The 24,254-nt window shown below is 33.2% G+C and overlaps 1 protein-coding gene across 3 annotated transcripts in view; it reads left to right on the forward strand.

Moving 5' to 3' along the window:
* Nucleotides 1-23,574, forward strand: part of CLDN18 (claudin 18) — a 49,076-nt gene extending 25,502 nt beyond the window's left edge. For 2 of the 3 annotated variants that reach the window (XM_051985617.1, XM_051985616.1), the window contains exons 2-5: nucleotides 7,852-8,016; nucleotides 13,203-13,320; nucleotides 19,013-19,123; nucleotides 20,143-23,574. In XM_051985617.1, coding sequence (XP_051841577.1) covers nucleotides 7,852-8,016; nucleotides 13,203-13,320; nucleotides 19,013-19,123; nucleotides 20,143-20,290 — 542 coding nt within the window. In that variant the 3' untranslated portion in view covers nucleotides 20,291-23,574. Of the gene's footprint in view, nucleotides 1-7,851; nucleotides 8,017-13,202; nucleotides 13,321-19,012; nucleotides 19,124-19,735; nucleotides 19,850-20,142 lie in introns of those variants that run through there. The other variant, XM_051985618.1, reaches the window with a different exon arrangement.
* The last annotated feature ends 680 nt before the right edge of the window (nucleotides 23,575-24,254 follow it).

A 24,254-nucleotide genomic window follows, 5' to 3' on the forward strand; every position in this document is an offset into this window, starting at 1 on the left:
GCTCTAAGAAGCTGCTCCTTGTATATTATACTAAAAAATGGCAGACTAAAAGAACCAAAGCAGTGAGAGCTGAAGGAATCTGTTCCAGGGACATAATCTTGTAATACCAGAGAAACTGAGCCAAGATAGAGATTAGAGAGTATTTAATAATTTATTTAAAAGGGAGAGATTTACTTGGTCCCAGTAATAAACTTTTAAAAGATCAGCCTCTTCATCTTAAAAACTAGAAAAATGTCCACAAAAGGAAGCTACTAAATCTAAAGTATTATATCATTCCTCAGTTGATAAATGGTCAAATGATATGTAAATACAGTTTTCAAAGTTTTGGAAAAAAGTCCAAACTATCAATAATATTGAGAAAGTGACTCTAAAGCACTAAAGATGTGAAAAATGCCAATTAAAACAATTACACCGTTTTACTTCACACAAGTCAGATTAGCAAAGTTGTTCATAAAAGGATAAATGTTGAAAAGTTTGTTGGAAAATAGGCACTTTAATGCAGAATTGATTGAATTGTATATTGGTCTACCCAGTCTGGAAAACAGTTTAGTACTTTGCCCCCAAATATTACTCAACTCTACATACCCTTTGACCTAATGCCATCACTACTTGTGGTGAGCTTTTTCTTCTCAAAATGCAGCCAGGTGATAAAAGTTCAGATCTTTTATTATCTCCAATATAGCCCGGTTAGCTTAGAGGCCTATCTCTCTGCTTGGTTCCAAGAGCTCTTGCCACTTTGTCCTTTGCTTCTGCCTCTGCTTTCTTCAGCCTCCAGAGCCATCACCGCTCTTCATGTCATTCCGGTGAAATCTCGACTTGTAGCTTCTTCCTCTGAAGAACTTTTCTTCTGCCACCAGCCAGCCAAGTGGAAAATATTCTGCCTTGCCTCGGAGAGAGGGCTTCTGGCATAACTCCACTGAAATCTCGACTTATAGCTTCTTCACTCTGAAGAACTTCCTTGACTAGCCCATTGAAGCTCCATTTATGCTAGTGCTCTCTGGCCCAAAGAGCTTCAAGGGAGGTGTGAACTCATTGAACTCCAATGAGTAAAGGTGTGAACACAAGCCTTGTATTAATTAGTTCTACTTAGTACCTTGTTTCAGGTTCTGCCCAAAACATCTTCTTGTAAGATTAGATCAACTCTAATTAGTTAGCAGTTAGTAAGGATTCCAACAACTACTAGGTCTATATCCCCCAAAGACATCACAGAAAGAGGGAAAGGACTCAAATGCACAAAAATATTTATAATAGTTCTTATTGAGGGAAGAAAGAACTGAAATCTAAGGAAAATACACATCAATTAGGGAATGACTAAGCAAATTATTCTTTGCAGATATAATGGAAAAACCCTTGTACTATAAGAAATGACAAAAAGAATGTTTTCAGAAAAATCTAGGAAGACATATGAAATAATACAGAGTAAAATGAGCTAGGAAAAATAATTTTTATAATAAATTCTTGTATTATTTTTTACAAATTGTTGTAAAATTTACAACAGATTTTGCAAAGACAAAAACTTTGAAAGACTTAAGAATTGAAATTCTTATCAATACAATGACCAATCACAGTTTCAGAGGACCAATGATGAAGCATGTTACTCATCTCTGAGAGAGACTTAATAGCCTTTTTGGATATGACCAATGCAGGGATTTGTTATTCTTACCTAACTATTACTATTTAACTATTATTAATAATATTAAATTAGTAATAAATATTAACTACTTTAAAAGAATTTTGTTTTTATTTTTTATAATGAGTGAGAAGAAAATGGTAAAGAAGGAAAAAATTTTGCTCATTGAAAAAATAAATTTAAAAATAAAGATGTGATATTTCAGCAGATAATCACTGAAAAACATAGCATATATATTTACACATGAAGTAATGGGGAAATGATTTTTAATGAGTTTGTTGTATTGATAATCCAGTTGCTCTTCCATAAGTACTCAATAGGAAATGATAATGAGTATCAAGATGGTCAAATGAATAAATACCATACATGAGAATAAAGACTCCCAGATATAATCTATGACATGTATAATTGAGGGTTAAAAAAAAAAAAAGCAAACTGCTGATAATGTATTTTCAGACATTATGAAAATGTGCTAACAGAAGCTCTGCATACTTCTGCAAATCACACAATATTAAAACTTCCTGATGATAAGTAAAGAATTTTAGTTACCCAGATATTACACTCTAGAATAAAATCCAGTATATATCTAAATATCCAGGTTCTAAGTTCATCATGTTTTCCATTCCTTTTTTTTTTTTTTTGTCCCTTATAGTTTATCTACTGTCCATTTCACTGGTGTTTATTTCTTAACCATCAAATCCAGAATCTGAAGTCCAACTGGACAACCAACTGTTTGTTTTCATCTAGATGTTTTCTCATTATGTAAATATTTTTACATGATTTAGGGAATTTTTCATCAACTTGTCTGTCAAATTTACAGAAAAGGAAAGAACACATATAAATATAATAAACATTTTTTCCCCAAACCAAAGTTGAACACATGGTCTGACAAAGTGTGTTCCTTTTGCAAAGTCTCATTAAAAATACTTTCTTTTGCTTTGACTTAGGTAGCTGAAGAGGAGGTAGAAAAAATAGAAAAATACAGGTGATGTAAAAACAAAATATATCCATAAAGATCAATTTAAAAAAAAAAAAGAAGAAGAAGAAGAAATGGGACAGTTGCCATAATCAAGGTCAATACTAGTATGGTGCAGAGGACCTGGATTCAAATGTCACCTGACACTATTCAATGTGAACGTGGACAAATTCATTTTACCTCCTTCAGCATCAATTTTCTCATCTGTAAAATGAAAGATTTATGCTAAATTGTTTCTGGAGTCTTTTTTGGCTCTAGATGTATCTATGATCCTGAGAATAATTATAAAATTAATATGACAATTCTATAGAAAATTGATAATCATCTTTCAATAGAATTGGTTTCCTTTGTAACCATATATATTTTGTTTTGTGCATTAAAAATATCATTTTGAAAAAGGGTCCATAAACTTCCCAGATTGCCAGAGAACCATAACATACCCCGTTCTAGTCTCTTATCTGAGGCTATCTCAACCAGCTCTTCAATTTTAGCTCTGTTCATCCTGGATTCTTTGTTTGCTATGTCTCATATGGCTAGGGAAAAGCTAGGGAAAAAAATTTCCGGGAAAAAATACCATTGTGCTAGAACTTGAAGGAAGTCAGGGAATTTAGGGGGTAGATTTGAGGACAAAAAAAGATTCTTGATATGGAGGACAGATGGCAAAAATGCTTGAAGTTAGGAAATGGAGTATCTTTTTTGTGTTGTAGTAAGGGGTAGATAGGTAGCACAGTGGGTAAATTGTCAGATTTGAAGTTAGAGTTTTTTCTGAGCTCAGATCTTAACCTCAATTTCTCCTTTTTAAAATGAGAGTGAAAAAAATGATGGATTTGAACACCAACTCTGCTCTTTGCAACACATGTGATGTTGGTTATGTTACAACTGTCCAATGGCAACCTCTCTGTGCCAATCTCTAAGCCATTTACAAGGTCCATCCTTTATCACTTCCTATATACATTTTAAGATTCTCTCCTAATTCAAACCTGAAATACAGACCTATATTCCTTTTCAGAGGTTCACAAAACATATTCCATGTTAATAATAATTTTTCTTTTGTCCTAAAATGTTCCATTGTGTTCCATTCAAACATTTTAAATATTTAGGACTCTCCCTCCATTTCATTTGCATGTAAGTATACTCAACTTCCATTTCCTGATCTACAGTTCTTCCTCCTTTAGGGAATCAGGTATTTTACAATAGGGAGGGAACACCCTGTTCCCATTTTTGTATTTGCTTCTTTCTGCTTTGAATCCTGCCCACCCTTCAGGTCTGATAACAGTTTTTATTCACCCAAGAAGAATGCTGTAATCACACCTTTGCAAAACTGAATAAACATAAATAGTCAGTTGATTTACCTGGTATCAACTGATAAGCACACCCCTCTTGATCAGAATAACAAATAAGAGCAGAAGTGGCTATTTTTAAAAAGAATGAAATGAAAACCATGAAAACCTCCAAGTATGGGGCTGTTCTTTTCTGATTATGTATAGAAAGTGATTAAAATCAATTAATTATATTGTAACCCCAGGGTCAAAACTAGAAATATCTGTTCTTCTGTAATGGGAGACAGCATGGATTTTTCTCCTGCTTTCCAAACTACTTTACTGCCAGAATCTCACTGCCTACATAAAAACAAAGAATTGTCTTGCTAGGTCAGAGCTAATATTTCCTTCTATCTCAATGCATTTAATCCCAATAAGGTAATATAATAGGGCAGACCATCCCAAAAAGTTAGGAATTAAGATTGACAAGTATTCAGAAACTATACAGAAACTGAAAATGTGGCAGAGATACAAAAACAAGTCAACAGTTCAGTCATCAGTGATCATTAACATGGGCTTAAAAAGGGCACCTACTCTTCCTATCTTACTACACCTCATATCTCTCCCCCATCTATGACACTCCATCTCCCAACTCCAGACATCTTCATTGGCTGTCCCCCATACCTAGAATCTTTTTTCTCCTCATCTCTACTTCCTGAACCCTGGTTTCAAGTCCTAGCACAATCCCATTTTTTTTTCTTGAAAACCTTTTTTTTTCCCCCAATACTCCTTACTTCTTGTGTCTTCCTTCTGTTGCTTATCATGAATTGATCATGTTTACATCTTTTTTTTTTTTTTTATGTAGGTTGTTTGTTGTCTCCCCCATGAGACTGTCAGCTCCTTCAGCATAGGAGCTGTCTTTTTGCTTTTCTTTGTATTCTGAGATGCTAACACTGTGCCTGATATGTTGTAGGAGCTTTATAAATATGGATTTGAGTCTCATATCTAACGTTTACTAGCTATATGACTGTGAGAAAACTACTTTACTCTTTTGGCCTCAATTTCTCCTCTTTAAAATGAGGGTGAAAAGAATGATGGATTTGAATACCAGCTCCGCTCTTTGCAACCCATGTGACATTGCTTATGATACAACCTCTCTATACCATACTTCCATCATCTATAAAATACAGATGATGATGCTCCTCTAAGCTTAAAAGCCGAGTATATTATTCTTTGAACTAGATGATCTCTCAGAATTCTAAATCCTATAATCCTCTGACTTTTCTGAATTTTAGTTCCATTATTGGTAAAAATGAAAATATTATTTTTATTACCAATCTCACTATGTTGTTTTGAAGATACACTTTGTCAGCAAAAAAGTACCTCATGAAAATATGTCATCATCATAATTATAACCATAATTGATGATATGGCAAGGTAGAATAAAGGGAAAATGGACTGAATTAGGAGTCAGAAGATCTGAGTTCATATCCATCCTCTGTCTGTTCATGCCTGTGTGATTTTGGATGAATCCCTTAATCTCTTTGGGCATCAATTTCTTCATCTAAAAAAACTGAGATGACTAGCTATGTGACACTGGGCAAGTCACTTAATCCTAATTGTCTCACAAAGGGGGGAAAAAAGGAAGAAAATTAGGGTATTTAGCTTATATAGTACCATCTAGTTCTAAATCTATGATCCTGTAATTGTATTCTGATGCTTTCTTGGTAGAGATATGAAGTATTATAGATAAAGAGTATGTCATATACTGTGACTACTGTGCCATAAGATCATAGGTGAATTGATTGTTTTTATTTACTTGCTTTTCTTTGTTACAAAGGAACAATAATTTGGGTATGAGAAATAACAATAATATAAAACTAAAAAGCATTAACATTGTTTTACAAGGGAAGAAAAAGCACCAAAGTCCAAGCTTAAAGTCTTAAAATCTTTTATTCTTTTGTTGGCTTCTTATTAATGGTACTTTCTTTTCTGAAGCTCACATCACTGCATCCTAACACACACAATCATTTTGTGTGCTCCCACAGAGTTCTTCTTAGCCTGTAGCAAATGTTTCCTACTTATATCATTCCCAGGATCAGCAACTTGATCTGCCATCTATAATTATGTTATTTGGTGGGGCTTAGGGTGAATGAAAGTAAAGAGAAAAATCTCATGAAAAAGAATTTTTTCAGGATGCTAACTTTTCTGTTTGAAGTCATGACAAAGAGGATTGAGGTAAGGAATCATTTGGCTTCATTTAGAAGCCAAACCCTGAAGAAATCAACTCAATTTTCCCTGAGACTCAAAAGATAAAATATAGACTCTTCTATTTGGTTTTTAAAGGTATTCTGTCTTTAATCTTATCTTTGGGGTTTCAATCTCTCTTTCTAGCCTGATTTCATAATACAATCCTCTCCCGCTTCTCCTCTCACCTCTGTCTTTTGGTCAGAATAGTTGATTCATTTATCCCTATATCCCCATGAAAATCTATCTCCCATTTCAGTGTTTTTCACAAACTCTCTTCAGTGCTTAAAATCTTCTCCATCCTTACCTCCACTTTTAGGGATCACTAGCTCCCTTCAAAGCCCAGGTTCCAACTCCCAAGGCCATTGTTGACATTCTCTACTTTTCTCAATTATAGTACCGTCCCAAATTCCTCAAAATTATTTTGTTATTTTCTACTTATGTATCTGTATACATATTGCTTCCCCTAATAGACTGTAGTGGTCCTTTACTCTTGAAGAGAACTATGACATCAGAGAGGGAATGCATACAAATGAATTGGAATTAAGTGAGGAAGGGCTATGCAGGGTCCCCTGCCTCACTTTCCCCTTCTGAGCCATTTGGGTCCAGTAGCCAACTGGATCCAGACAGTTGTCCAAATAGGACAACTGAAAATGGTCCTGGATGCAATGAGAGACTTTGGCTTTTTAAGCTAAGCTTTTCAATAGGTCATTTTGACTAAGGCAGCACCATTTATTGATTAAGGCTAAGTAGCAACTGAGGTAAAGGATCTCCTCTTTCACCTAGTCTCCCCCCCAAAAAAAGAAATCTAAATAAACAAATTAATGAATCTGAGAAGGGAAAACCCAATAGGTACCAGACCAAACTCCATTTGGTTATTGTTTGGATCCTGGTGGACTTAGATTAAATGTAAATAGTAGTCATTTCTGCTGTGACCAGTAGATTGTGAACTTCTTAATGACAAGGACAGTTTTATATTTGCATTGGCATCCCATGGACTTAGCATAGACAAACATACTAAACTCAAAATATGCTTGTTGAATTAGTTTGTATTTTGTACACTGCTGGGATATTTTCTACTTATAGTTCTAGTTCTTTAATTTTGTGATTAACCAAAAAATTGTTTAACATTTCACTAATTTAGGCTAATTTCCTCTTGATTAGTATAACTAGTGAAAATTAGTGTAATTTTATACTGCCTTCCACTTAAGTTGAATTATATCCAAGGAAAGTTTGCCATTTAAAGAAGTTCTTTGGGTAGATTTTTTTTTGTTTGTTTTACTGAATAATTGGTATCTAATGTCTCTGTGAGCTCAAATTTTCATTTTTTTTCTTGTCATTGTCACCATAATTGATTTTTCCTAAAGCAAGGTAATAGCTAGAATAGACATTTGGTCTATGGGGGTATGTGGAAAATATTTGGAAATTGATCATATGATCATAGATCACAGATTTAGAGCTGGAAAAAAACCTTTGAGATGATTTAGTTCAACTCTGGCTCCATCAAATATTAGTTGCATGACCATTAGTAAGTCTTTCACCTTGCTAAGCCTCAATTTCCTTACTTGTAAAGTAGGAATAATGATATTTGTTTTGCATTCCTTATATGATTGTTTGAAAAACACTTTGTAAAATTTAAAGCATAAGGTAAATGTGTTACAGTTATATGATTAAAAAAAATTCTGATCAATAATTAAAATCAGATTACTTTGTTTTGTTTTGTTTTGTTTTTGTTTTAGCTATGTTGCAAGCTGTGAGAGCTCTAATGATTGTAGGCATTGTCCTGGGTGCCATTGGTCTTTTAGTGTCTATCTTTGCCCTGAAATGTATTCGGATTGGCAACATGGATGACTCTGCCAAGGCCAACATGACTCTGACCTCTGGAATCATGTTCATTGTGTCAGGTAAGTTCCAATTCGATCCAAATAGCTTTGCCTAAGTGAAAAGCTCTTCATTCAATTTTAAGAAAAGACAAAAACATATTCCCTCCAGGAGCTCACATTCTGAACTTAAGCTATTACAAATATCATTATATCCTCCCATGATAAAGGCAAAAATAAAATAAATTTGGGAGTATAAGAAAATGATCATAAGTCACTGTAAGAAAGAAATGTTCTTATACTATTCAACTGGGCAGTGGCCAATCTCTAGAAAGAGTGAGCTCAGTGAACCTAGAGATTAGAACACTATAATTCAAATTCAGGACCTGTGATTACAAAATCAATTCAAACCAAAAGTGCATAACTAGAGAGAGAAGTCTTGAGCGATGCTGAAGGAGGCTAGGAAATTGGACTGGATGAACTCTATGATGTTTCCTAATTTTAAAATTCTATGGTTTGTTTAATATAGATTGAAGTCAAATGATAAGAGCTGGACATAAAATGAAATCATAATCAATCAACTGTCACCAAATTAGGATTCATGATAATTTTGATAGTTCATAAGATTATAAAAAGATGTATTACTATTATTATATTAGAATTATTAGAAAGAGATCATAAAGATCATCAAGTCCAGTCCCTTATTTTACAAATAAGGAAATTGAGATAAGGATAAAGACATTAAGTTACTTACCCAGAGTCACAGAGCTAGTGTCTGTAGCAAAATGTGACCCCATCTAACCAATTAAAGTTCTAACACTATGCCACTGCATCAAAACATTTGCTCCTTCAAACTCTCTCCCATTAGCCATTCCCTTTTGAAATAACCTCTCCTCATCTAAATCTTCACAGATATTTCAATCCAAAGGACCTCAAAATGTCTTAAACTATTTTAGTTTCTGAATTGGGTTTTTTTTTTTCTGTACATCATCTCTGAAACAGTGTTGGCTAAGCAAATTAGTTATATAAAGAATATTTCAGGGAGAATAATCTACTTTCTAAACAAAATTTTTTTCAAATCACCTACATATAGTATACTAATTATTAATTGTTCTGATTTACTTATTAAAGTAAATCTAGCTAAACCTCTAGGATGTCTTGTTGGAAAGTAATTCAAATGACTATATACAATTGAATTTTTGAAAATATTTCAAAGGTCTAAAATTCATGCATTTCACTAATTCCTTTTCTCTGAAATTGTCTAAACTAATAGAGCTTTACAATGTCATTAATATTTAAGTTTCACAAAGTGAGTATTTGAAAAAAGCCTAGAACATTCCTCAGGTTCATTTCTCAGGCTTCCTCTTGGTAGTCTTACTCATTGTCACAGCTTCAATGTCAATGAAACACCTATGTGTATTGTCTATCAGTATCTCTAGCCCCAGTTTCCCCCTTGAGTAGGAATCCCCATTCCCCCTACCATTGGATAGAACCATTTGGTCATATTGCCAGTGCATTGAACTCAAAATTTAAATTAAATTATGGTAAATTCATTTTCTTCCCTTCTAAGACTTCTCTTCCTAGTTCCTTTCTTTTATTTCGCCCTCATTTTCCCAGTCACTCAACTACAAAATCTTGGTATCATCTTTAATTCCTCTCTCTCCTTTAGCCTGCATATACAATCAATTGACCATCCTGCATCTACTATTTAATATTTCTTTGACATCAGGTAACAGAACAGCTTGGTAACATAATGGATAAAGTGTTTGGCCTGGAGACAGGAGAACCTGAGTTCAAATCTAGCCTCAGATATGTATTAGCTATGTAATCATAAGCAAGTCACTTTAGCCTGTTTGCCTCAGTTTCCTTATCTGTAAAATGAGCTGGAGAAAGATATGAAAAAATAATTCAGTATCTTGACCAGAAAAAAAATGCGGACACGACTAAACAACAGAAACAAATATTTAACCTCCATAAGCTGTTTCCTTACCTCTAAAATGAGAGGCTAAATTATCTCTAGCATCCCTTGCACCACTGGATCTAAGCCCATAAGATCCCACATTTTGTTATAATTTCTTCATGGAGTATCCCAATGTCCCCTTTATTTTATCTACCTAAAGATTTTATTACTTCCTATTTTTATTATTATTTAGTGATTTTTCAATAATGTTTGACTCTTTGTGAGCACCTAGCAAAAACACCAGAGTGATTTGCTAGTTTCTTCTCCAGCTCATTTTATTGATGATGAAACTCAGGCAAACAGGGTTAAGTGATTTGCTCAGTATCACAAAGTGTGTCAAGTTGGATTTGAATTCAGGAAAAGGAGTTTTTCTGATTCCAGGATTTATCTTCTGTACCACCTACCTGCCCTTATTACTTTTTGCCTACATTATTATAGTAGCTTCTTTATTTCTTAACAGTTCTTCTATTTCCAAACTCCTCTCTGATCCATCCTGAATTACACAAAGTATTTCTGTAGCCAAAACCCATTATGATCTTGTCAGTAATTTCTCATTAAGAATAAGACAAATTCCAAATCCTGAATCCCTTAGTATTACAGTCCTACAACTCTGTTGACAATAATTTTCTGGCCTCATCTCCCACAGCCTTCCTACAAGTAGCATTTTAGTCTAGTCTACTTTCCATTTCTGGAACACATTTTTTGCTCAAGTTTTTGCTTTGTACATCATTTCTCTATGTCTACCTATCCAAAATTTACCTATCATTCAAAGAATATCTCAAATATTAACTCTCCCATAAAACGTTTTCTGATCATTTAGAAAAGAAAAAGTCATTTCTTCTTAATCTGACATCACATAGTATTTTGCTTTCTTCAACCTATCTAGTATCTATCATAATCCACATGTTCTCTAGTGATTTGTATACCTTGTTTTACCTCTCCTGAAAAACTGTAAGCTTTTGACTTCCTAGATTAGATCATATATGTCAAACAAACAGTCTATATGCTATGGGCAGTTCACAGTAGTCTTAAGTGTAGTCTGAACTAGTTAAAACGTAACTGGTAGATATTTAATGAAATAAACAAAAAAAATACAATACAACATAGATAATATTGGCATGTGGTTTTCTAAGTCTATATGAAATCGACAGGGATTTTGAATTTGACACCACTGGACTAGATGACTTTGAAGGTTCTTTTCAAATCTAATCTTCTATAACAGCCTGATATACTACAGAGCTAAGTTCCAGAAGCTAAATATATAGTACAATTTGTATGTTTTCCATAAGATTTAACACAATATCACAAAGAAAAGCATAGATTCCCAAGTCATCTATTAACAGTTTTCCAGTTTTCCTTCCACTGAATAGCAGTGTTTATAATAACCAATTTCAATATTAGGTTTCTATTTCCATGAACCTTCAAAGAGTAAATAAATATATTAAAATAGTGAAATTATAAAACTGGAAGCAGACACTTAGTCTAAGTTTCTGATTTGAATGAGGAAGCTTAAGTCTACTAAGATAAACAATTGTTCTCAAGGTTACAAACCAAGTCAGTGGCAGAGCATATATTTCTGCTCTATCTTTCCCTTAAAAGATATGCAAAGCAGCAAAATTATAGTTGAGGGGAGGGGCAAGGCAGGAGTGGAGTTTGGGGGTGGGAGTGGAAGAAGAAAATAAATATATGTATGTTAAAATTAAAAGGTTACCCTAATAATGAAAGTTATTATGAATCAAAATGTAGTTTTTTGTTCTTTTATTTTTTTTAAATATTTTCAACAATTTAGTAAAGTTCTATGGCAATGGGAAAACCAATGTATCAAAACAGTACTCAGTGCTCAATTCAACCAACCAGGGAATCAAAGGTCAATTAATCAATAAGCATTTATTAAGCACCAACTATGTGTTTGATAACATGCAAAGCACTGAATGCAAGGTCCTTAGAATTCTGTCCTGAGACACCACAGATAATCCTGAAGATCTAGATCTCTGAAGATCAAAGATCCCCAAGGGATTGACTTCAGGACATTGAGGTCAATGCACAAGCCCAGTTGTCTCAGACAATACCAAACAAGACTGTACTTGAAAATAAAACTTATGTGTTATGACTCTATCCAAAAGCCCCAGTTCAAGAATTAAATCCAGAGAAATGAGTAACCAAAGATGTCAACTAGGTTTTTTTTTTTTAAAAGTATATATAGAAGTACTCAAAAGTCAACCTAAAAGAGATTAACTTATTCAAGTAACTTCAACTTCAAGTAGCCACTCAAAGGGAAAATAGATTTTCCACAAGGGCTACACAAATATTTAGAAAAAAAATTAAGCAAGAAAATAAAAAATGAAATTAAAGTCTAGATGAAAGTCAATGCCACATAAAACAGCTTCTACCAAAAATAAGAAGATATCTTGGGATATAATATTCTAAAAGGCAAAAGATAGAACTTACAACAAAAAATAATTTATACTGCAAATTGGGGTGGGGGAGGAGAGAGATAATCTTTAATGGAATAGAAGCAACAGAAGCACTTATAATATTTTAAAATCAAAGACCAGAGATTAGTAGGAACTTGGAAGTAGAAGAGTTAAGAGAAAGGTAAATTTATTTGAGAAATTAGAAAATAGCTATGTGATGATACGGGGGCAGCAATTCTAATAGGGACAAAAGTAACAGGTGTCTCCTTCAGGGTCACAATATGTTCAAAAGGTAGTGAGGCCACCAAATAAGAAATAGTCCTGAATCTGAGGATTATTCTGAGTTTTAAGAGGAAAAAGAGAAAGGTAAAAGGAATACATTCATATAGAAAGAAGGAAGACGGGAGTATAACTTATTTCTCATATAAAGAACAATAAAAAACAGAGAGAGAGAGCTGACGTCAGCAGAACCTAACTCTTATCTAAAATGGACAAAGTAAGGTTGAACATACACACATGCATGCACGCAATCATTTTGGTATAGTAATATGTTAAACTCAATAGAAAAATCAGTAGAGATTAGAAGAAGCATTATGAGAAGAGAGAATATTGAGAAGAAAAATGTCATTGTTTAATCATTTAGTCACATCTAATTCTTTGAGACTGCAAGATAGCATTTGAAATAAGTTTTTAAAAATAAAAAAATAAACTAGAATTTGAAATAAGTTTACAAGACATTCCTATTTTGTCTCCATCCTAAAATACATTAAAATTCTTTTATCTTTGCAAGAGATTGAACATTGCCTTGCTCTGTCATCCTTAATAAGGAGGAGAGAACAAAAAGTTAATATTTAAGAGACTTTGAAGATAAGTGATGACATGTTTTATATTTTTAGGTATTTGTGCTATTGCTGGAGTGTCTGTTTTTGCAAACATGCTAGTCACTAACTTCTGGATGTCTACAGCTAATATGTACTCAGGAATGGGTGGAATGGTTCAGACAGTTCAAACCAGGTAAGCTATAATTTGGTATAAAGCATTCAAAGCTAAAACTGCTGTTATATGAAGCAGATTTAAGATATGTATAATGTGACTGTCTCTGTCTTAAATATGTATTTATAAGAAGCAACCATTTCATATCATAAATCAGCAATGATCTATGAACTCACAAATTTCATTTCAGTAAAATATGATTCGGTATATGATTTGAGTCTGATCTGGCATTTCCATTGAAATACAATGACAGCTTACAGTATTTATCTCACATTCTTACACAATATCTATTGTGGTTGCTATGGGATGATTGTTATTAAACCTGGCATACAAATTAGCATCAACTTGCATTTTGTCTTCCTGAAAGAAATTAGGCTAAGCTTATAAAAATCAGGTTATAAATGAGTAAAGCTCTAATTGAAACATAAGCTGATTATTCACATGCATGCACACACACATTTTTATACATCCATGTGTCTATATAGCATGCTTCTATATTCCACAGATGGTCCTTTCTATCAGATGCAATACTGTTAGAACTAGGGAACTGAAGAAAGGTAAAATTTTGATAGGATGATTTTATCGGCACACAAAAACATCTTAACATCTTCCTATATTTACCAGTAATAAAACTACTTGAAGAAGGACAAGAGGAATTTTTCATGACAGATATTGTATTTAATATTTTTATGTGCATAATGAATCCTAATCTCATAGGAATACAAAAGTTAAGTAGATACATTAATATTATACACATCATCTTGGAAAATTCATGAACTCCAGTCTGATCAAAACATGCACTTTTTAAATCTAGGCTTTATATCCTCTACCTCCATTCTCCAAGGTCATATTTTTTATAGAAAAGGCTTCCATTTCTACTAACATCATAGAATAAGGAAGTAGAAATTAGTCAATAAATACAATATTAAGTATTGTGCAAAGAAAGGACATTCACAATGGACATACAAAGTTAGTAGAATAAGGCAGTCTATACTTTCAATGGGGCTTGCATATCTGAGAAAGGGGCTAAGATGACATTAAATTCAAGGACAAAGGACAATAATCCAAGATATGTTCTACATGAATGTTCAAAGGCTCAAATGAAAGGTTCAAAGGTTCAAAGGATTGGGGAGGGATAACTATTGCATATGCTCCTTTCAAGCATTATTTGAATAAAAGATAGGATATTCTTCCCAAAATGGAATTAGAGGTAAATGAAAATACTGTCCCTTTATGGAGAGAGAAAAAATAGGAGCTGTCTCAAGGAATGAATTTTGGAAGAATCCAAAGAATAGTTCCAGATTCTCCATCTTCCATCTGTGTATTATGAAAGGAAAGAGAAACTTTGTTGACTTGCTTTTTTTTTTATTATGAATGAGGATGAGAGAAAGGTTTATGCTTAGATATGAAGCCCTGATATCAGCTATTATAGAAAGTGCCTTGAACAGTCAACCAAAACTATCAAATTGCCTCATTTATCTTCTTTGAGAGATCATTTCATTATAGAATGTCTAAATTTTATATTGAAAATCAGCATTTGCAGAGATACCTCATATCACATTGTCCCAACCAAAGTGGTTTCCCAATAGAAACTTTAAGACATTACAACTTGTGAAATGATCCAACCATTCTGGAAATAAATTTGAAACTATGCCCAGAGACTTATAAAACAGTACATGTCCTTTGATCTAGCAGTGTTGCTATTGGATCTGTATCCCAAAGAGATCATAAAAGAGGGCAAGGGACCCACATGTGCAAAAATGGTTGTAGCAGCCCTTTTTGTAGTGCAAGGAATTGGAAATTGAGTGGATGCCTATCAGTTGGAGAGTGGCTGAATAGGTTATGGTATATGAATGCAATGGGATATTATTTTCTATAAATAATTTTGAGCAGTCTCATTTCAAAAAATCCTAAAAAGACTTATATGAACTGATGTGAAGTGAAATGAGCAGTATCAAGAGGACGTAGTACCAACACACAGTACACAATAACAACAAGTTTGTGTGATGATCAACTGTGACTCTGTGATGATGAACTTGGCTCTTTTCAACAATGATGTGATTTAAGTTAATTCCAATAGGCTTGTGATGGAAAGTGCCATCTGTATCCAGGGAGAGAACCATGGAGACTGAATGTGGATCAAAGCATAATATTTTCAGCTTTGTTATTTATGTGTTTGCTTATTTTTCTCCTTTTTTTTTGTATTTTTCCCCTTTTGAATAATCACTCATTTGGTACAGAAGCATCTTATCCTACAAGAAAATAAGAGGAGAAAGGGGAAAGCAAATAGAGGGACTGTACAGAAGGCAGAATCCCTAGGAGAAAGGGGTAAGAGAAGGGAGGAGAGATGATAGAAGAGAGGGCAGGTACAGATAGGTTAGAAACAAAACACTACTAAGGAGGGACAGGGTGGAAAGAGAGAACAAAAGAGTATGGAGCAGAGAAAATAGGATGGATGGAAATACAGAGCTGGTAATCATGACTGTAGTATAAATGGGATGAACTGTCCCATAAAATGGAAGCAAATAGCAGAGTGGATCAAAAACAGCATCTTGCAAAATGTTGTTTACAAAAAACACACTTGAAAGAGAGATACATACAGAGTAAGGGTAAAAGGCTGGAACAGAATGTATTATGCTTCAGATGAAGTGAACAAAGCAGGAGTAGCAATTCTGATCTCAGATAAATCAAAAGTAAAAATAGATCTAATTAAAAGAAATAAGGAAGGAAATTAGATCTTGTTAAAGATTATCATAGACAATGCAGTAGTATCAATACTAAATGTATATGCACCAAGTGGTAGAACATCCAAATTCTTAGAGAAGTTCAGCCAGTTACAGGAAGAAATAAACAGTAAGACTATCTTAGTGGGGACCTCAACCTATTCCTCTAAGAATTAGGTAAATGAGGGCAGGTAGGTGGTGCAGTGGATAAAGCACCAGCCCTGAAGTCAGCAGGGCCCGAGTTCAAATTTGAGTTCAGACACTTAACACTTCCTAGCTGTGTGACCCTGGGCTTAACCCTAACTGTCTCAGGAAAAAAAAAAAAGAATTAGATAACAATAATAGAAAGAAATTAGGGAGGTGAATAGAATCCTAGAAAACTCAGATACTCTAGACCTCTAGAGAAAAGAGACAAAAAGGAATACACCTTTTTCTCAGCAGTACATGGCACCTACACAAAAATTGACCATGTATTAGGGTATAAAACCCTTTTGTTCTGATTTTTCTTTTGCAGCATGATGAATATGAAAATAATTTTAAAAGAAATTCATATATTTAACCAATATTAGAATGCTTACTGTCTTGGGGAAGGGGAGGGAGAAAGAGAAGGGGGAAATTTTGGAACATGAGGTTTTGCAAAGGTAAATGTTGAAAATTATCTTTGCATGTATTTGGAAAAATACTATTTAAATACTATTTAATAGACATTATAGCTCTTAAGAAGCAGCAGGGATTAATGAATAGTGGGTTAATCTTAAATTTATAAATATAAATTATATATATATATATATATTTATATATTATATAAATTTATAAACATAAATTTATATTCAAGTCCTACTTTTGACATATACTAGATCTGTGACCATAGTCAAATCACTTTATTTTCAAGTGATTCTCTACAACTAAAAATAACTAAAAATTCCTATCTATGTTGATAGAAGTTTAAACACTAGAAGTCTTGCATACAGATGAAATTACAAGCCTCAACCAAAAACAAAACAAAAACAAAAGCCCATGCCTAAATATAATATAGCCAAAATTTGTTATGATGTCATTTATTGACTCTTAAGGGTACTAATTGTCTCACTTTCATAGCTAGATTTCCAGTACCTACATAGCACCTGACATCACTAGCCACCTAATGTTTGTTGATTTATGTAGCAGGAATAATTCAGAATGTGTGGTTTATGGTTGAAGGGAATATTAAAGATCATCTAGTCTAATCCTTTCATACTACAAATGACCTAGAGAGCTGAAGTGAGTCATCTATAGTAAGCAATAGGTGTCACAAATTCAATAATCTTTCTGTTGCATCTTTCAGAAATAAATATGCTAACATAGGCAACTACATGGAACAAGACCTGAGATTAGGAAAGTTTAAATTCAAATAATCGTAGGCACTTACTAGCTGTGGGTTTCTAGGCAAGTCACTTAACTACTATCTGCCTCAGTTTCCCCAACTGTAAAACGGGGATAAATGATAGGACTTCTCCCCCAGAATTGTAAAAAGCAAATGAGATAATGTTTGTAAAGGATATAGTAGTTACTTAATTAATGGATATTTCCTTCCTTGCTTAGCTAAATAATTGCTCTTGTAAATAACCTTTCAGAGCCTTGCAACAATGGAAGGTTAAAACCTTTCAGAGTCTTGCAACAATGGAAGGTTATATAAGATGACATTGTGGTTAGAGCATTAATTTCAAAGAAGACTTGCTTCAAGCTGTTACCCATCCATGGTACCAACTATTTCTCTTCTCTATTCTTTTTTTCCAAAGGTCTCTTCAAGTAGTCTCCAACAGTGTAAGATAGTAACCAAAAAAGTTCATTCCGCTTTAAGCCCCTATAAAAGAGACATAACTTAAATGATTAAGAAGATAGTCACCCTTTTTGCATTCTTCCTTTGTCAGACCACATTTAGAATATGATATTTAGTTCTGGGAGCCAGTTTAAGAAGGAAAATAATTATATGAGAAGCATCCAGATAAAGGTAACAAGAATGATGAAGAGAATCAAGATTATGAATATAAGGATCAGTTGAAGAAATAGGGGATTTTTTTTAGAAAAGTCTCAGGAGGGACATGATATTTATTTTCAAGTAAAATGGATAGACCTGTTCCCTTACAACCCAGAGAGCAAAATTGTTTGCAATGAATAGAAGTTATAAAGGGGAAAATTTAAGCTTGATGGAAGGAAAAATACCTAACACCTAGAACTATCCAAAAGTGGGATGGGCTATCCAGGGGGTTTCTCTCTTTATGAAAGAAAGGAATAAAACAAACAATTGTTAAAAATCTACTATGGCTCATCTTATTACAAATTTTACTTCATATGATTCTTACAACCACCCTGTGGAGTAAACACTATTATCATCACCTTTTTTTTTTTACAATTGAGGAAACTGAGGCAAACAAATTAAGTGACTTGCCCAGGATCATCCAACTATTAAATATCTGGTGTTCTTAACTCAGGCCCAGTATTTTAACCTCTTCACCATCCTGAAACTTTCAAGTAAAGATTAATTTAGGATGTCATGTAGTGAGGATTTTCTGGAGATTATAGATTAGACTAATTAATTTTTGGAATTCCCTTCAGCTCTGAAAGTGTGTGATTTCTAACAAGTGTCAGTGTGAACTTCTGTGAGAAATATTGAGGAGACACTAAGTCATCTTCCAAATGGATGAATGGATGGATAAGCATTTATTAAGCAATTACTATGTAATAAGTCTTGTGCTAAACTATGAAAAAAAATGCAAAAGCAACATGAACTTCTTCCCTTCCATCACATTTTAGCAGGAGAGAAAAAATGAATTAGGGAGTAGTGGCTAGGGAGGATTATTTTGGTCATATGTGAGTTTGTATCTATTACACATTAGTCTGAAGGGGGGAAAAGTTGATTTGATGTTATTGTTTAGTAGTAAAAATAGTGGTTGTAGTGGATGTGGTGGTGGTGGTGGTGGTATTACTAATTATTCCTTTTCTTGCCTTAGGTACACCTTTGGTTCTGCTCTCTTTGTTGGCTGGGTTGCTGGAGGCCTTGCTGTGATTGGAGGCATTATGATGTGCATTGCTTGTCGTGGTCTAGTTCCAGAGGAAACCCAGTAAGTCTTAATATGCAGATGTATTTGATTATAATGTTTCCCATAATTTATACCCAGAATTATTAGCTTGAAGCTAATAAAGCAAAGTACATTATGAAGAAAAACCACTATACAAGTATGGCTTGCTATTATACTCAGCATTATTGTTATTATTATTATTATTATTATCTACTCAAGACCTCCTTCAAAGCTTCAGTGTATAGAGGGGTCTCTGATTCCCCAAGGCTATACTAGTGGATCCAACCTAGGGCAAGTCTATAAAGCCATAAGCACATTGATTTAGAGCTAGAAGGGATTTCAAAAATGTTTTTTTATAGATGAAGGAACTGATATAAAGAGTTGTCAAATGACCCATAAGATCATATGGATAGTAAGTGTTACAGAACAAGGCTTAGAACCTCAATTCTTTCACTCAAAATCTCACACTTGTTCCATAGTGTCCTGCTATCTTCATGACATCAAGTATGGGCCCAATAAGGATCATGTGTCTGCTATATAAAGACCAAACTAGCTAAATTCAGAAAGGCACATCACCAGATAATTGACTATCAAGTAGAGGGATGTTTTTGTTTTAAGGTTTTGGCTTTTTGTTTTATTTTGTTTTTGTTATAGCAAGTCATGAAACCACCTCCTAAAGTGGGGAAAAGTTTCATCCTGTGTTGGTTGATGGAATAGCAATTGAATCATAAGTCTTTTGAAGCTTTGAAGAAATAATAATATGAAAGAACACCATTAAAATAAAGTTGTAAAAGAATGTCATAACATTTCCTTCTCTTGATGTATTTAAGAATAAAAAACACAATCAATCTTGTTTTAGGGGGAGTATTTCTATATGAAAGCAGGGATTGGAAAAGATTTAAATCAACACAACAAGAATTTAGTAAATGTTTCTCATGTGCATAGTAAAATGGATTAGCCAAATCGTAAACACCAGAACTGGGTCCATCTTCTGAGTCCCATGCCAGTGCAATATTCTCTCTGTTGAACCATACTGACATGTTGTTCTTTTTTTCTTTCAGTTACAAAGCTGTGTCTTATAATGCCTCAGGTCACAATGTTGCCTACAGGACAGGAGGCTACAGAACTAGTACTGCCTATGAATCCAAAATGAAATCCAAAAATGGGGATGAAGCACAGTCACATCCTTCCAAATATGACTATGTCTAAGGACCCATTATACAGTGTGTGGGAGAAGAAAATTGCCTCGCATGGGTACTAAGGAAATTATACACAGGCTTCCTTATTTCTTTTGGCTAAATTTAGTTATTTGAATATTTGGAAGACTTTTAATTTCAAATATTGGTTGTCATGTGATATGGTCTAATATACTCTATTTACAATTCCATTACAGTGTATTTTGTATAAAAGTTATTAGGAGCATTGGGGATAGTTATGATTTTTGCAATTTCTATTTCTTTTGTTAATAGGTTTTTTTTTCTTTAGTTATAGTATGAGATTTAGATCCTTTTTGAAATCTTTGGCATATGAGCATGCTTCCCCCACTATGCCAAAGGAAAACACTCCACTTCTAATCAAAAGAAATCATTTTAACCAATCAAAAAAGAATATTTCCTGATGCTTTCTCTCCATTCAAAAGCCTTTAATTTTTTTACCATGGCTAAACAAATAATGAGGTAACTGAAAAGAAGGAAGCTTTGAAATGTTCTTTGGGTCTTTAAGTGAAAAGGAGGAAGAATTGGAACTTCCTTTGAGTCTTTCTCTAACTAAATCTTCCTATATTATAGTTTTCAAAGTCATTTTTGCTTTATAAGAATATATATCCCTGAATCCAAATGATTTCACAATTTGAGAAACTTTGATTGCCTATTCTGTTAGGTGTTAGTTAGCATTTTTCTTCTAGCACTTCAACCTAGCTAGAAAACATCCAAATATTTTTCACACAAGCTCTGACGGTATCATTTTTTAAAAGAACATGAAAATAAAGATTTGAGGATTGTGCCTTTAGGGGATAGAGGTGAGGGCTCCAATGAATTGTTGTTTATTTTTATTTTTTGCTACTTAAGCTCTAGGTAAAGTTAGCCCAAGTGTTAAATTATAAAAATGATAATACATCTTTATAAGACAGACTAACTACTATACAATTTAAAGGATGAAATAATAATAAAAAATTAGGTTTATATTATAGGTTTTGTACTTTTTATTGAATCTCCTTTATTTTTTAATCCAATAATTATTAACAGATTCTGGTAACTTCTCACCCTTCAGTCTCTACTATTTATATTTTGTTTACTTCACAGGAAAAATTTAATATGACATTATATCAATTTAAAATGAAGAAAGCCATCATAGTGTCTGGTACAAAAAGAGGTTTCATGAGTATTTTTGATCACTGGTTACAGAATTTTCTGTCAGAAGATAGTTGTTCTCCAAATAGTTTGCCTGCAATTAACCTTTATGTTTCTATAGACACTACCATATTGCATCAAATCAAATCAAAAGCACTTTCAGGTTCCATGCTTTACTTTTTTTTTTTGTTGTTATTTTTTAGGTTGTTTTATTGACTATTAATTCAAATCCAAGAATGCATTTTGTGTAGAAATACCCTGAAACATTATACTGATTCAGATTCTTTTACCATCACATTATATGAAAATTTTGCTTAACTTCCCATATTTCTTTTTCCTGGATCTGGTTGGAGACGTAGTTGGGCAATAATTTGTCTGAAAAATTCTGGGGGTTTTAGCTGCATATGAATTAGCAGTGTGATGCAGCAATCAAAAAAGTTAATGTAATCTTGGGCTAAAAGGAGAGGCATAGCTTCAAAGAAGAAGGAAAAATAGTTTCTATATATTCTGTCCTCATCAGATTACATTTATAGGATTAGGGCTGCTTAGAGTTCTATTTATGAACAGCAGTAAGTTGGAGAGTTTCTAAAAGATGACAACCACTTTGATAAAGGACCTTGAGGCTATGTCATATATGTCATATTTGAAAGAATTGGTCTCAGAAACAAGTATGTGAAAGATCATATTGAAGAACAGGAATTAAATTTGTTGTTTTCCTCCAGATGGCAGGACCAAGAGCAATAAGGAAAACTTATTTTTTAAAAAGGCAAATTTAGGCTGGATGACAGGAAAACTTCCTAATTAGAGTTGTTCAAAAGTGGTTCCCAGAGGTAGCAGATTCTCCACTTATTGGAGAAATTCAAGAGCAGTGACTGAATTATCATTTGTGCTATAATGGGGGTTCCTTCCCAGTTATGGGCAGGTCTAAATGGCTAGTGTGGTCCTTTAAACTCTCTATTTTTTTTTATTCTGGAAACAATTCTCTGGAAGTAAGATAGGCATTCTGGCAAACTATAGTCTCTCTTTTCCATCAGTTTCCAGTGCAATGAAGTGAATTCATCAGGGATACATGAGAATTGAAAATGAACGCAATTCTAAGAGTACCTTATCTAGGTGTAATTTAGTCACTAGGGAAACTGGATGGTAACATTGTAAATCAGTCAAAAGAATATTCACACCATTAATTCATTCATGATCAATTTTTATAAGGACAGACTATATTTAAAAAGCATTTATTTAGCACCTATGATGTATAGAATACATTCATAGGTACTGGGTATACAAAGGCAAAATTTAAATATCTACACTCCAGGAGTTTAGTTCTAATTGAGGATATATTACAATTTTTCTATCTAATCTAATTGAATATTTATCAAGTTCTTCCTACATGAAAGATACGTGTTGTGCACTAAGGACAACCAGAAGCAGAATAAAAAAATAGGTTCTGCTTTGAAAAGCTTACTTTTTACTTGGAGCATATATTAGGACTCTTTTCAGTCTAAAAGCATATATAGCACATATGCTGAGTATAAGGCACTATATTAAATATTATACTTTCATTTGGGAAAATTAAAAAGCTAAAAAACTTTCCATAGTATATAAAGTCCTGAGAGTAATGAATTGGATTTTTTTCTACCAAAAGTTAAATTATTAAAGCAATAATGCATTTCTAGAAGTTTAAAGGGAGTAATTTGGGAATATTTTCATTGACTATTTTACATGATAAGTAGCATTAACTGAAAAATGTCATGGGATGAAAATATAAGTAAATTCAAGAAGCATTTAAATGAAATCAAATGGTGTAAAGGTTGTAAGTAGATTTTTAAAGGTATGTAGTTATGTTTTAGGCACATACCTCAATTTATGAAATAGATATTATACTCTCTAACAAAACCTTAGTGCTTTTGTCAAAAATCAGATGATGGGCTGCATGCATAAACATGGCATTTTGTATATGATTGAGTTAATTTTGTTTTGTTTGGGTTTCTTAGTGTGATGCCTCACTCTCCAAAATTTTGTTTTAAAGCCTAGATTTAGAATGACTCTTCTTTATGATTAATTACTCTTATATACTATTTTTGTATGCATCAAATATAACTTCATGTGTTTTATTATTGAAATATTAAAGGCACTATTACCTTAAAATTGAATTATTTTCACTTTGTTTTACCATGACTTGAAAAGTATAATTGTTTCTCCTTGTTAATGAATTTGTCTAAACTATGATAGTCTATCTTCTCTAGAGCATAAGCTTCTTGCCTCTAACTGGAAGCTATAGTAAACATCTGCATCCCTCTCCCCACTGGTAAATGTAGTCCAGAAAATGGTTATATCTAAAATGATCTTTTTATCATGGAGTAATATATGTTTTATTGAATATTCAAAAGCAAACAAACCAAAACGAAATAGTTTTTACTATACAGGGGCATACATTATATTGACTAAGTTATCCATAGGATTATAAATTTTCTGAGTTGAAAGGGACTTCAATGTCCATGTAGTCCAAAACGTATCTGAAAATTTTAAATCTTCCTATTACATATCTCCCTAGAGATCCTATTCTTTGCTTAAAGACTTCCAAATATGAGTAATCCACTTTCTGAAACAGCCTGTATAACTCATATTGTTGAGAAATTATTTATTTTCCTGTCAACAATTTTTTATATAAATTGATCTTCTTGATGTAGGCATTGGTTGCATTAGTATTATCAAAAATCTTCAATGACTTCCCATTGACTACCAAATAAAGACAAAACTTCAAATCTTGACACTGAAGATCCTTCATCATCTGACTTCAAGCTACTTCTTTCAATCTGAATGAAGCT

The sequence above is a fragment of the Antechinus flavipes genome, chromosome 3 (assembly GCF_016432865.1).
Source record: "Antechinus flavipes isolate AdamAnt ecotype Samford, QLD, Australia chromosome 3, AdamAnt_v2, whole genome shotgun sequence".
Taxonomy (NCBI): domain Eukaryota; kingdom Metazoa; phylum Chordata; class Mammalia; order Dasyuromorphia; family Dasyuridae; genus Antechinus; species Antechinus flavipes.